A 13,963-nucleotide genomic window follows, 5' to 3' on the forward strand; every position below is an offset into this window, starting at 1 on the left:
TTGAGCATGATTTGATGGCGTTCTTCTGAAAACGCCATTAAAGCAGGTTTATATGTTTTTCCGTCTTCATCTGAAACGTCGATTCTGGATTCTGGATACGTTCTGCACACGTTCCGCCACGTTATCTTGGCCATTTCATTTAATTTATACACAAAAATGTTTGGGTTTGTCGAATAAAAATGAAATTAAATATAAAATACACTGAAATTTGAAGTATTTCTATGTAAAAAAAAAAGAAAAAAGAAACAACACAGTTCATGTTATAGCAATACTAGTTGTAGAATCGCATTCCAGTACGCTACAGCGTTTTACCACAGCTCTTTTATTTCTGATAAGCACCACAGACATGGAACCATGTGGATCAAAAAATGTGTTCACGGTGTTCTTATATATATATATATATATAAATATATTCCCAAAAAAAAAAAAGACAGTCACAAACGGCAAAATAAAAATAAAAAGTCTCTCTAAACAACCAGCCTCCTGGACGCGAATTATTCAAATACATGATTTCCAGAAGCTGTGTGTAAATTTAAAAATTATCTGTCTGAGAGAGAGAGAGAGAGAGAGAGAGAGAGAGAGAGAGAGAGAGAGAGAGAGAGAGAGAGAGAGAGAGAGAGAGAGAGAGAGAGAGAGAGAGAGAGAGAGAGAGACTATACAAGACTCAAGACTATATTTTGTCCTGAGCAGTTTTTTCATCCATTAAATCCCCAAATCCTAAAGGTGATGAAACTTTAATACTGACTCAGTATGATTTTACGTGTGTGTGTGTGTGTGTGTGTGTGTGTGTGTGTGTGTGTGTGTGTGTGTGTGTGTGTGTGTGTGTGTGTGTGTGTGTGCAGGACTCTGTAGGGAAACTCCCCATAAACAGGAGCATCACTCTCTTATAAAAAAAAAATGCCTGCTGCTGTTTATTAAAATATTTTTCTTTTGGAAAAAGTGAGAGTCACATTTTAACACAGCGCCCCTGGAGGTGGCGGGCGGTACTGCAGCCTGAGCGATCTATCTTCCCGACAGGCTAGTGTGCGTATGTGTGTGTGTGTATTTTCACCTAATGAGTCTGAATTCTCTATCATCCCTGTCACCATAGAAACCGTGTGTGTGTGTGTGTGTGTGTGTTGGAGGAGATCACTGGACCACACACATGGAGCTGCGAGGAGGATTGACCGTCCGGGCCACCGTATCCTGACTGTAGTTCACGATGTCCGCCTTCACCACTCGCTGCAAAGGTGAGACAGACACAGGAAGGAAAATAAACCCACTGTCAGAAGGAAGTCGTGTCACCATCGTCCACACAGGGACGAAGATGAGACTTGAAAAGGGAAAGTTCCCCTTTCATCTCTCAGATTTACATAAAAGCCTTAAACCGCCCAGCCCAGCAGCCTGATCTAAAGCTGAATAAAGTCAAATGTTAAGAATAAGGTTGAGCTTTAATCATTATCATTTAAAATACAAGGACGCTGAGCAGAATTCGTCCTAATCGATGTTGAGCGATGTCCCGATGCGTCAAATTGATCACCTTTAAGACAACACACAATTCCTTTTTTTTATTTTCCATGCCGGAGGAGGAGGAGGAGGAGGAGGAGGAGGAGGAGGATAAAGTGGTTTATAACATGGATGGATGGCTCTGGAGACGATTTGCAGGAACGCCACACGCTTTTGCTTCTTTGACGCGTGTCCAAGTAAAGATCCCAACCGGGATACGTCACTTCTACTCATTTTCTGATTACGTCTACGGTCTACAACTACGACGCTTACTGGTTCCTGCTCGCCGGAAGACGTGGACATACTTGGAGCTACTGGAGCGAACAGATTTTGCTCTGCTGGGTGTTCTCCTGTCTAAAGGGGCCTTCGTCCTGAGGGTAGTTCACCAGCTCAGCCTTCACAATCCTCTGAGCGGGTTCGGCGGGTGGCGGGAGGCGAGAGAGAGCAGAAAACAGAGAAAGGGACAGAGGTATGGAAAAGACAAGAATGGCATGGGGGTTAAAAGTTAAGAAAAGGGGGGAAAAAATGAATGAGAAATAATAAAAACATGGGAATAAAGTGTCTTGAAACAAAGACCAGTGAAATCAGATTGGATGGAATTAGCATTTAGTCGCGAGAGCAGCGTGTGCTCGTCGGCCATGTTGGCTCCGGTCGGCCATGTTGGCTCCGGGCGGCCATGTTGGCTCCGGTCGACCATGTTGGCCCCCGGGTAACAAGCTCCTCTGGTGTCAGTCATGGAGGGGTGTGTGGCCGGGCTATCTGATCCCGCGGACAGAGGAACCATGACGGAGCGAGCCGCCCGGCAGATACAATACCGTCGGAGGTCGCGACCTTCGTGTTCGACTCTGTAAAACCCGACAGCTGATAACGGGGCTTCGCTCAGCCGACGGCCCCGACCTGTCGGAGGACCTCCGCTCCGGAGCCACGGCCAGAAGTCAGCGCCTCGGTCAGCCACATCAGTACATTCAGTCTTTACCGGCGTTCATATTTACACATATGTGTTGTCAGTTATGACAAATTCTATTGATATCGTTAAAGTAAACACACAAATTCACTGAAATGACTTCAATAGAAACAAACGGTCCACAGTTACAGCTTATTACATGTCAGTATTTATTTTTCTTCTGGTTTCAGGCTGCTTGTTTTAAAAAGTCTACACTTGAAATCAGTGTAGATGATGTGATTTAGACGTTTGACATGAACTCGGTTGATGAGCAAAACATGACTAAAACAGCAGGAGAGGAATTGACAAATTCCAGTTACTTATATTTCTTTTGGTAAAGTCACGACTCCTGACACTTAATTTGACTTCTACTTCTAGAATCATATGCCTGTAAGGATATTTCGATATTTCATTCAGGTAAATTGAATTAAATTCATATTGTGGTTAAAAAAAACTTTTACAAGTTCTGAAATTATTTACCACGTTTCCCAAACTAATGCCTGCTTTTACAGCAACGACTTCTCGAAGCATCATTTTATTAAGTTCAATCAACTAAACCCCCCAAAAAAGCAACCAAACCCTCAGTATTATTCAGCTTTGTGTGTTTTGTTTTGTTTTTTCCCCTGTGGCCCGTCTCATGAAGCTGAAGACGCAGCCTGGACGCAGCCACTCGTTGCCTTTTGAACCCGGATTAAGACACTTTGCTGTGCTGACAGGACGGCCAGGGGAGGACCGGACGGAGCCCCCCGGGAGACGGACGTCTTCATTAGCCTGTGGACATTTTTAGTGTCGACGATGTTAGAAGGGCTTGAGAATCTGGCCAGTCTTTGCCCTCCGTGCTCTCCCTTCTCTGGGGGGGTCGCGACCTCTCTTGTAGCCCCCCCCCCCCCCCCCCCGGCTCATCAACCCACCGCCCAGCCAGTGTGGCTCCAGCCGCTCATATCAGGCCGAGGATTAATGCCTCCGTGGGAGGCGACCTTGTGAATCCCGCAGCCGCCACCGCGGGACACCTTTGGTTTGCCTATCGCGAGCCGGAGATCCTGTTTGGTCCCCGAAACGCTGGGAGATAAAAAAACCCAAAATAAATCATTTAGATCAGGGGTGTCAAACTCATTTCAGTTGAGGGGCCACATACAACCTGATCTGACCTCTGGAGGGCCCAACAAGTCAAACGTAACATTAAACTGCAGATACGGACAAATGTCAAAGTCTTTCCTTCTTTTGATCTTTTTGTAACTGCAAGAATTTGCCAGTCTATTCTGAAATATACATATTAAAGGAAATCAGATATTGTTATATTTGCAACAACAACAAAAAAAGCCTCAGTGACCTGTATCTTGATATCGTATTTTTATTCAGGATTAAAACAATTTGTCATCATCTGGACATTTTTTTGAGTTTACGTGTCTGAAGTATCATTTCACATAAATTGGACTCGTTTTATTGTGAAAGGCGTTGCGTCATGTGACCTCCACAGATTGCATTAATGTCGGGGGTCAAATTCTGACCAAGGGCGGTTTTGAATGTCATTTTTGACAATCTAGTGTTTTTAGATCAGCCTCTGTCAGTTTTCATATTTATACTTAAAAATAAATCACATGGCGGGCCAGATGAGATCCTCTGGTGGGCCGCTTCTGGCCCCCGGGCCGCATGTTGGACACCCCTGATTTAGATCATTTAGAGTCGCTAGTGGAAGCGGTTACAGAGACCATACTAATCCTTTATTTAGACGACTAAAAACACTGAAATTTAAAGATTTAGTGGAGTATAACCTTCTAAAAAACCATGTTTAAAGCTCATCTGGAAATTTTACCGAACAAATGCGTAATGGAAAAATGCATCTCAATGGAAGGAGTCGGTCTGTGGAACAAGTCTTGATTGTAAAATTAAAACTTCTAAAGCCATCGATGTGTTTAAGAAACTTGTTAAATTATCAATGTTACAGAAATTGCGGAGGAGCAGATCAACCTTATTTATTTATTTTGTGTTTGATGTTTTGGGAAAAAAACGGCTGCATGTGACACTCAAATGAAATGAACTGGAAATGGAAACGATTTTTGTGTCGATAAGGGGCAGAACATTATACGTTTTACTTCTTTCTGCTCTTTTTCATTCATATGAAATGCTGCTGTTGCGTTGTTTTAAATGAATGACATAAATAATAAAATGAAAAAAATGAAATCTCTACCCCCCCCCCTCCCGGCCTTTAACCCCTGACTTCCCGGCCGACGTGGGTCCATGAGCAGATGGGCGACGTCAGCGGCAGGTAGACCGACGTGACGAACTCCTGTTTACGCAGCAAGAAGCACCTTTTACAGTGCGTGGCGACCCCCCCGTGACCCAACACACTCCCGGTGACCTCTTCAGGCATCGCGCAGAGCAAGAGGAAGCTGAAAACGCCACAAATTCTTCTCGCTCATTTGCCATTTGACCCCCCCCCCCCCACCCTACCCTACCCTACCCTTCCCCAGGAAGGCGTTTCGTCAGACGAAATCTGAGAGAAAGACTTTGACGGCGTTGCGACTCACCTGGGACTGTTCGATTTCGGCTTTGTTTAGCTTCACGCCCAGAATCTCTGCAGCCACTTTCTGAAAACAGAGGTAAACCTGGAGGACGACGACAAGAAACAAGAAATATATTAGAGCAGGCGGCCCGATGACATCACACCGGCCCGCAGATCAGTTTTGTTTACTTTTTTTTTTTTTTTTTTAGTTCAGATGTTTCAAATATGTGTTTATGGGGCTGTAACAGCCTTTGTTCCAAAAAAACCAAAACACTATGATGTGTATAAAGTCTGTGATTTGTACTTTTTTGCCATGTACCAAAATAAAAGACTTTTGAATGTGGCAGAGCATCGTGTCAGGTTGAGATCAGGAATAATAGCTCAGGGAATTGTCCGCCCCCCCCCCCCCCTCCCCGGGTCCTTAGCTTTCTGAAAATGTGGCCCTCCCAAAAAAATATAGTTGAATAGTCCTGTATTGGAGCATTTTATGTATTTATGTATGTTTTTCTGATGGTGACACATCGGGCGAGCCGGGGTACGAACCGAATCTCCCGTCTTGGCCGACACGAACTGACTGATGAGGCCGTTCTCTTGGCAGAAGCGCTGGTGTTTGTCAGCCTTCACCGTCCTCATGTGCTCCATGTCGACTGCGGACCAAACACAGCGTGGCGTGAGGAGGAAAAAAAAAACTTAAAGAGGAAGACAGATGGACGGTTATACGGCACCCCCCCCCCCCCCCCCCCTCCACCCTCCCCCCTCCTCCCCGGGGTCAGCTCTTACATTTACACAACGTAAACAGAACCAGATAGCTGTTTACGCTCCGGCCCGAGATGGAAGTGGTCTGTCGAGTGTACGGGGACGGTGCACGCAGCGGCACGCGAGGAAACAAAGCATAACTCAATTGTTATGTTGCTTTCAAGACGCAGCTGCGGCCGCCGGTCGTCACGTTGCAGCGCCGCGGAGCAAAGGGATGAATTCGGCTGCTATCAAAGGACACGACACAATGTGGAGTGTGAAACTTAGTGCGGCCTGAAGCGCTGGAGCTCTGAGTGTGGATGGAGAGAACAGTTCTGACTTATGAGGGTGGGGGGGGGAAGGGGGGGGGTTAAGGTGGGCACAAGGTTCCCGGCGTCTGTCACCTGCACGCTGATTTACCGCCGGCGCACAATGACACCACCCTCCTTTTTTAGCCATTGTGTGGAGACGTCTCCGCGCATCGGAGTCCTGTGCAGTGATACCCCGGCTGCAGCCTCGCTTTCTAACCCCCCCCTCCTCCCCACCTCCCCCCCCCCCCCCCCCCCACCACCTCCTCCTCGCCTGACGGGGTCACGGCGGGGTCGGCCAGCAAGGTCACCCGGGGGTCTCCTCGCTGAAAGCAATAGCCCGGTTCTTTATCTCTCTCGGCTTTGTGCGGGGAAGGCGGCCACGCCCGGTATCTGGTGCGAACGTGTCTGTGGAAGCTGGAGGAGGTCAGGCTACTGTACGGTGTTGCGTTTCTCTCATCCCCCCCCCCCCGCCCCCCCCATCCCCCCCCCCCACCCCCACACACAAGTTTTAGGCTTTGTGTGAGGTTTCATTGAAGTTGTCAAGGATTTACCCTGTTCTCATGCCCCTTGGTGAGAGAGAGAGAGAGAGCGAGGGCGAGCGAGAGAGGTGGAGATAATACCAGAAGCAGAGAGAGACTGATACATAGAGGAGGAAATGTAAACACTGCTCTAATCCTCTATTATTAATAATATCTCCAACATATGACGCTTTACTCGAAAAATGCCGGTGAAAAAAACAAAAAAATAAAAAAAGAGAGATGATCATTTTTTGGGGGCTAAAACGAATATAACCATCATCATTAAGGGACATATAAACACAAACCTTTCTGAAACTTTTACAGCTTCTCAGACTCTCGCCTGTACGTAAACAGAGACGTCTCGCAGGCGTCGGCAGGTTATTAATTCCCGTCATTAACAGCGGAGGTACCCAGCGTGCTACTAGGGGTAAACACCGTTAATCCTTTGGATCCTGCACACTTTGGGGGGGGGGGGGTGTCAATCATGAGTCGCAGTAAGATCAACCAACATTAACAAGAGTCGCCAAAGAACACAGATGAATTTTTTTTCTTTACAGAAAAGGGAAAAGGAGTCGAGGCGTGAGAGAAAAGAACCTGTTTTTTTTTGTTTTTTTGGGGTTTTTTTGCATGTTCTCTTTGCGTTTGGAGCTGCTGGTTTGAATCCCTGAGCGAGAAACTGAACCCACAGGCTTCCTGAGTTAAGGTGGAGGATAAAGCACACCTCTCTTTCCTTTAATTCACTACCGTTTTCACTCGTGAGCACCGATGCAGGCAGAAGAAGCGACTTCAAAAATGCCTGTTTGGCATCGGCAGACAATAAAGTTTTCATTTTTTCATTTTACAAATGCATTCTGGTTACATATGTGGCACCAATGAGTAGATTCACAACCAATTCAATTCAATAATCTACCGAAGAAAAAACCCCAACTTGATGTCGTTTACGTCAATTTTCACGTTTCTACTCTTTGGACACACGTCTACGATAAATATTCCATATAGTCTTTTTTTTTAATGTTTTTTTTGTTACACAAGAACCGTAAAAGGTCGACAGTTGTTATCAAACACCAGGTCTTCTTTATTTACGTCAAGCATGGTCGGTGAAGAGATTCCAAAGGCCTTGCCGGTTATTTAAATTCTAATTTTTGCACACGCACACACAAAAATATTAAAATATCTAAATGCAAATTGCAGCCGGTATAACTTAAAGATAAGATCTGATTGAGAGCATTCCTGAACTGGACCCGGTGGTGAGGTTTGTTTTGTATATGGAAGCAGGACAAATCCCCAGTTCTGCTCGTGGTTCATCCTAATGGCTTGCGAGCGTCTAAGTCGCTCCTTCTAATCACAGACTGGTACTGTAGGTGGGCCCACGTTCTCACACAAAGCCATTTCTCAGCATAAACCCCAATACGAGACTAATCCCACCGTTTTAGTGTTTCGCTCCATTTTTTTTTCACCCCCCCTCCCCTCCCTAATGTATCCATTTCTACTTATCAGGTCAAAACAATCTTCCTCCGACGATCTGGTTTCGCTCCGTCCCTGTCAAACTGTACATCGGCCTCACAAACCCCCCCCACCCCCACCCCCCCCCCCCCCGAGGAAGTGGCTGCAAACTGCGAAATAAACTGTTTGGGCCTGCGAGATAGCGGAGTGGATCATCACTCGTCCAGAGCGATGGCCCTCCCCTCGCTCCGGTCACCCCCGCCAGTGTTTATTTAAAAGGTCTGCCCGTCACTGCCGTGAGTTACAAGACAACAGCGCCAGATTGATATCTGCCGGATGAATTGGGCTTTTAAGCGTAAGTAATCGGGTTTTGTCGTATTCAAACCGGGGAGACACACGAACGAATGAGAAGAAAAACATGGATGTTTCTCGATTTCTCCCCCACCGAAAAAAAAAAAAAAAAAAAAAAATTGCTGGCCGTCTACGTGAAAAAGTCCTTCATGGAAAGAATCCTCTGGCTGGCAGAGCCGGCGATCCCCAAACCAGACAGGCTTGGAGAGGCTTTTTAATGTTACTTCAAAACTTCAAATTAGCGAGCAGGCTGGATTTTGTGCCTTTTAAACCAGTATGTCAGTTTTTAAATCATCCTTCAGGAGAATTCCAGTAAATAAAACTTAAAAAAAAGAAAAAAATGGAACGATATTAATCATAAAAATGACATTATTGGACGACAGACCTTCAGAAGTAGAGCTTTTATTGTCATTGTAACCAGGACAGCTAAATGAAATAAATGTGAGAGCAGTGCCACACAGGAAATTAAGACCACCCAGAGTAATAAACCCACACACACACACACTCACACACACACAGAGGGAGAACATGCAAACTCCACATAAGCCACCATGTACTTTAAAGAACGCAGTAAAATCAGATCTCGGGTTCAAAAACACTGGTGGCTGAGGAACGTTAGCGACTCAACTACTTGAGTAAAAACTATGATTCAGTGACATTTTCCACAAACGGCATCAGTTATCTGAATTAAATTCTCCGTCCGCACATCAGCGCTGACGTCACATCACATCTTTATGCACAGCGTTACATTTAGTTTTTGCAAATGGTGCTTTTGCTTATAAAAGTGTGTAAAGCAGGTAGAAAAGTCACGCTGGCACTGAAACAACTGTTTGAGAGGGAAATATAGATAAAGAAATGTGCGTGTCAAGGAGAAGTTTCGTCGTATTTGAAATGACTCCAGAGAGGATTCATTCAAACATGAAGTAGCTACTGACTGAATCAATTTTTTTATTTCATTTAATAGCCTACGTCGATTTAAATGCTAAAATTAAAATCAAAGTGAGGTGCAATGATAGCAATGTAAATTTTTTTTATATATTTCTTTTTTTTTTTTTTTACACCTATCCATCATTTCTGTCTCAGATAAAGTAGTATTTTCCTCCATTTCCACGGAGCATTTCTGAAAAGTTCCACCACGGGATCCCTTTAAAAAAAACAAAAAAACTGAACAGAATTCTGTGTTTTCAGTGGGAAGCATAGTGTGAGCGGGGGCCCGGCGTGGATAACCAAACCAAAACCTGAACCCGCGCCGCTGCAATCCTCGCTGGGCTTTTTAAATCCTGGCTGCGATAACAAGAGACGTTTTCTGGGGACCAATTGGACGAGTTTATCCAGCCAGAGAATGAAGCTTGACGTGACCTAGTTAATTGCTGGCAGCCTCATTTTAATCCAGCTGCTGCCTTGTCGGGGAGCGTGGCATGTGTGAGGGGTGAGGTGTGTGTGTGTGTGTGTGAGGTGTGTGTCGGTAATGGCGGGGTGTGTGTGTTTGCCAGAGACGTGAGGCTCTGAGGGGGTCACAGCCCATTAAGTGAAAGTTACAGGGTTGAGGCTAATCAAGCCCAGGGGAGGACCTATCGCTTCCAGAGTGACCTCACGCTGTGCCTTTAAGACCCCTTTAAGAGGTCTCTGCCCCCCCCATCTGCCCCCACCCCCCCTCCCCGACAGTGGCCGGATCACGAATCCAGTCCGATGGCACTGTGAGGGGGGGGGGGGGGGGGGGGCGAGGATTATCGACACCAGTCGGCGTGAAATGACTTACAACTGTCTGGGCACTTTGTTCACCGCGAAGTTTTAACTCCCCCCCCCACCTGCTATTTGCACTTCACTGCACTACCTCACCTTAAGATGAACATTACCGCTCTACCTCACTCTACCTCACTCTACCTCACTCTTCCTCACTCTACCTCACTCTACCTCACTCTACCTCACTCTACCTCGCTCTACCTCGCTCTACCTCACTCTACCTCGCTCTACCTCGCTCTACCTCGCTCTACCTCGCTCTACCTCACTCTACCTCACTCTTCCTCACTCTACCTCACTCTACCTCACTCTACCTCACTCTATCTCACTCTCCCTCGCTCTACCTCACTCTCCCCAAATGGACATTACAATTCAACCGTTCACTGTCACTGTCTATTTATTCTATTTTATACCCATACTTTGTCACTTTACTGTCTATATGATTATATGGTGCATATATTTTTACATTTTTAAATTGTTATTTTTAATATTATTATTATTACATGGCTTTTTGCACTTGTGGGTCCGAGACGACTGAAATTTCATCTGTGCTGTATGTCATGCATATGAGCACACTTGACAATAAAGCTGACTTTGACTTTGACGTTGACTTTACAACATCCCCGAGCTATTCTGCGGCGCTGACTTTTAAAAGGGTTGCGTGACGTGTTCTCATTCTAAAGTGGTTCTTTAGAATGAGAACGAGTTTTATCTTTACATCTTGAGCTTTTTGAGTATCCGAACAAACATTTTCATGGTTTTTTTTTTCCATGTTTGCAATGTCCATCTTCATTTATCATGAAATGTAACCGTCCATCCATTATCCATCCAACTAATACACTACTTATACTAGTTAACCAGTTTTTTTCCAACGCTAACACTTTGAATGACAGCTACTACCATTGGTGGGGGTGTGTGTGTGTGTGTGTGTGTGTGTGTGTGTGTGTGTGTGTGTGTGTGTGTGTGTGTGTGTGTGTGTGTGTGTGTGTGTGTGTGTGTGTACATTATTATTTTATTGAATTCATTAGTAATTCAAAGATTTTCTTCAGCTCATTATCTAAGATTACAAAAACAAATGTACACAGTCTATCACTAAGAGTCGATGAAACTTTGGAAAACCTTTTAATTGGTTTAAAATATTGCCGTATTTTATATTTTTAGTTTTTAATATTTGAACCCAGGGCTCTTTTTGATGTTTTTCCATATTTTTTTTCCGTCCCTCACTAACAGCCCGTTGGGTTTTTCCCCAGGAAAAAAAGGGCCTCGATTTGACTGTGTCATATTTGGCGCTACAGTATATAAATGAAATTGAATTAAGTTAACAAGGTCTCAGAACCTCTGCTGCACGCTGCAGAAACAGGGTCCTCCGTCTCTTAAACAGCTCTGTTCTTACGAACCGCCCGAGGCCGGGAGAGCAGCTGGATGTTTTTATTCTCTGATAATGTATCGAGAGGATTAATTGAAAGTGGCATTTTATTTACCCATAAACTTTCTCCGGCAACTCACGAGGAGCCCTGGAGCAGTTTTAAAAAGTCAGTAAAACTATAATAAATCACCCTCGCCCGCCGTCTGATTGAATTAGGCGCAGATTTACCTCATACAGCGCAAGTGGCTAATAAAACAAATTGACTGGAGGAATTTAAGCATTTAAGTTATTGGGTCCAACTGGTTTGCATGAGTCAGAAAGGGCTCATAAAAACTGAGGGCTTTGAAATATGAATGGTGTGATAACCCCCGTACCTGTAAGACATGCGGCGTAATGTGAACGCAAACAGTGCCTCGGTGCCGATTGGCTCTCCGAACAAACTATATGAAGCCTCTATGGATTCATTCAAGTCTTAAATCATTGACCTTTCTGACACTTTGGTCCATTAACTGAACATTTTTACCTTCTTCTTAATTTCCTTCTAAGCTCACAATGAGCGAACGACATGACAGACGTGAAGAAATACAGTGAATGACGACCAAGCGTCGTTTTTAACGTCTCGCGTTTTGACACAAAAGACTGTGTTTGCCTTCGAAATGCAGTTTTTAATCATAGTCCCCAAGACACAAGCGACAATGCAGGTTCACAAACCTTTTTTTGTGTGAACAAAACCCAAATAGTTCTGCACGAGATGCATCAGCAAAAGTCTATAACCTCGTAAAGAAACAAAGTGAGAAATATTGTATAAGACATTTCAACATGTATGTGCAAATATGTGCAATTTGGAACAGTTTTACACTTTCCCTACAGATTTAATCATGAATAAATTGCACAATTGTGCACAATGATATACTGCGTGTCTCGATGTCTGCTGAACAGTTAAAAAAAAAAAAAGATGTTATTAACTGAAAATGTAGTGAACACATGATGGAATGGCAAAAAAAAAAGAGCAACGCAATGTATTAAGCAATAACTAAAGATCTATTTTGAAAGCAAATGCGTCCCAAACTAATAATTATCGAAATCTAATTCCAGCAATTACAGTTGCACGATTCTGCCGCGGCGTCACCGTCGCCCTCAGACGGCGTGTAACTGAATATAAACCAGCGGCGCGATAATTACCAGTAACTAGCAGTCGGTGAAAACCTGTGGGTAAGATCACGACCCGATCAGGAGTTTGGTGAGTGCGTATGGACAGATGAAGTGCTGTTAGTCGGCTGGGTGTTGTGGAGGCGAGCGGGAGTCCTCGGGGAGTCCCCCTCCATACCCCCCCCCCCCCCCCCCATCCCTCATAACCCCCCCCCAAGGTGGAGAAAAGAGCGCTCTTTGTGCTGCGCCGCCCTTCCCGGTGGCCCTGAGACGGGGCCCGGGACCATCGGGGGACTCGCTTTCCACCAGGTCAGAAGTGTTCTGTCAACAGCTCATTGATCACAGCTCATCTTGTCACCTGATCGCTGCTGGTGAAACACACACACACACACACACACACACACACGCACACACACACGTGCATTCACACTTTCAAACATAATCAGATACTCTGCAGCGGCTGGTAAAACAATGTGGTCCTCCTCTGCAGCCGGAGGGGGGGGGTGGGGGTGGGGGTGGGATGGGGGGGGGGGGTGAAGGAGCAGAGAGTCCAGCAGTAGCAGTGCCGGCGGGGGGGAAGAGCCCCTGTCACTGATACAGTAAAACCTGGGGCGGAGTGCCGTGTGGGCCCCGGGGTTACTGCGCTCGCAGGGCTCGTGAAAAGTGAACAAAAAGGCCCACCCCCCCCCACCCACCCACCCGAGCCGACCGCACAAGGCGCCGCCTGGGGGTTTTTCGCCGGGCCGCGTCCTCCGAGCTCTCCTGCCGCCGTTAAACTAAGTGGACTTTTATGGGAGGGCGGCGTCACGCGGCTCCTCCGGCCGGCCGCCCGGCCGCCGAGCCACGAAGTCCGATAATTACACGGAGCACCGGGGGGGGGGGGGGGCTTTCGGTAATTGCATGTGCCGCGTCACGACGGGTCCATTCGTAATTACAAAGCCTTCCCCCTCTTGGGCCGACGGTCGTGAACCGTGACGTGCAAAAAGCGAGTTCTGCTCGCGGCTGCCCGAACAAACAAAAGTTGAAATCTGACCACAGAGGCGACGGCTCCACTATCGACAGCTCCACGCGTATCTACAGTACACGCACACACACCTATCGATTTGCGTCGGCGGCTTATTTATCCAGCCCCGTGTCGGCAGAGCCGCCTCCAGGAATTCCTCCGTATCAATGTTGTGGAGCCGCGCAGGAATATAAAGTACAGCCTTGAGTGTGATGAGGCTTCCAGGCTCAGGTGGCTCGGCTTGTGCTGTGCAACTCAAATGGCCCGTGACCTACCACACAAGAAGCCACTGCAAGACTGATCATCTACTGCATGTGCAACAATATTTGCTTTATGGATGGCTAAAACGAATGAGGACTTTCCATGTTTCAACAGGCGTGAGAGTCGAGAGAGAGAGAGAGAGAGAGAGGGATGAG

General features: G+C 46.1%; 1 protein-coding gene across 2 annotated transcripts in view; it reads right to left on the reverse strand.

The window, feature by feature from the left end:
• Window positions 1-905: 905 nt before the first annotated feature.
• The window catches only part of rab28 (RAB28, member RAS oncogene family), a gene marked incomplete at its 3' end in the record, with an annotated part of 35,463 nt that continues 22,405 nt past the window's right edge, over window positions 906-13,963 (reverse strand). Inside the window, exons 5-7 of one of the 2 annotated variants that reach the window (XM_080502579.1) lie at window positions 5,475-5,578; window positions 4,957-5,034; window positions 906-1,221 (exon numbers count right to left, since the gene is read on the reverse strand). In XM_080502579.1, the coding sequence (XP_080358705.1) occupies window positions 1,129-1,221; window positions 4,957-5,034; window positions 5,475-5,578 (275 nt within the window). Of the gene's footprint in view, window positions 1,222-1,796; window positions 1,893-4,956; window positions 5,035-5,474; window positions 5,579-13,963 lie in introns of those variants that run through there. The other variant, XM_080502578.1, reaches the window with a different exon arrangement.

The sequence above is a fragment of the Blennius ocellaris genome (genome assembly GCF_963422515.1).
Source record: "Blennius ocellaris genome assembly, chromosome: 9".
Taxonomy (NCBI): Eukaryota; Metazoa; Chordata; class Actinopteri; order Blenniiformes; family Blenniidae; genus Blennius; species Blennius ocellaris.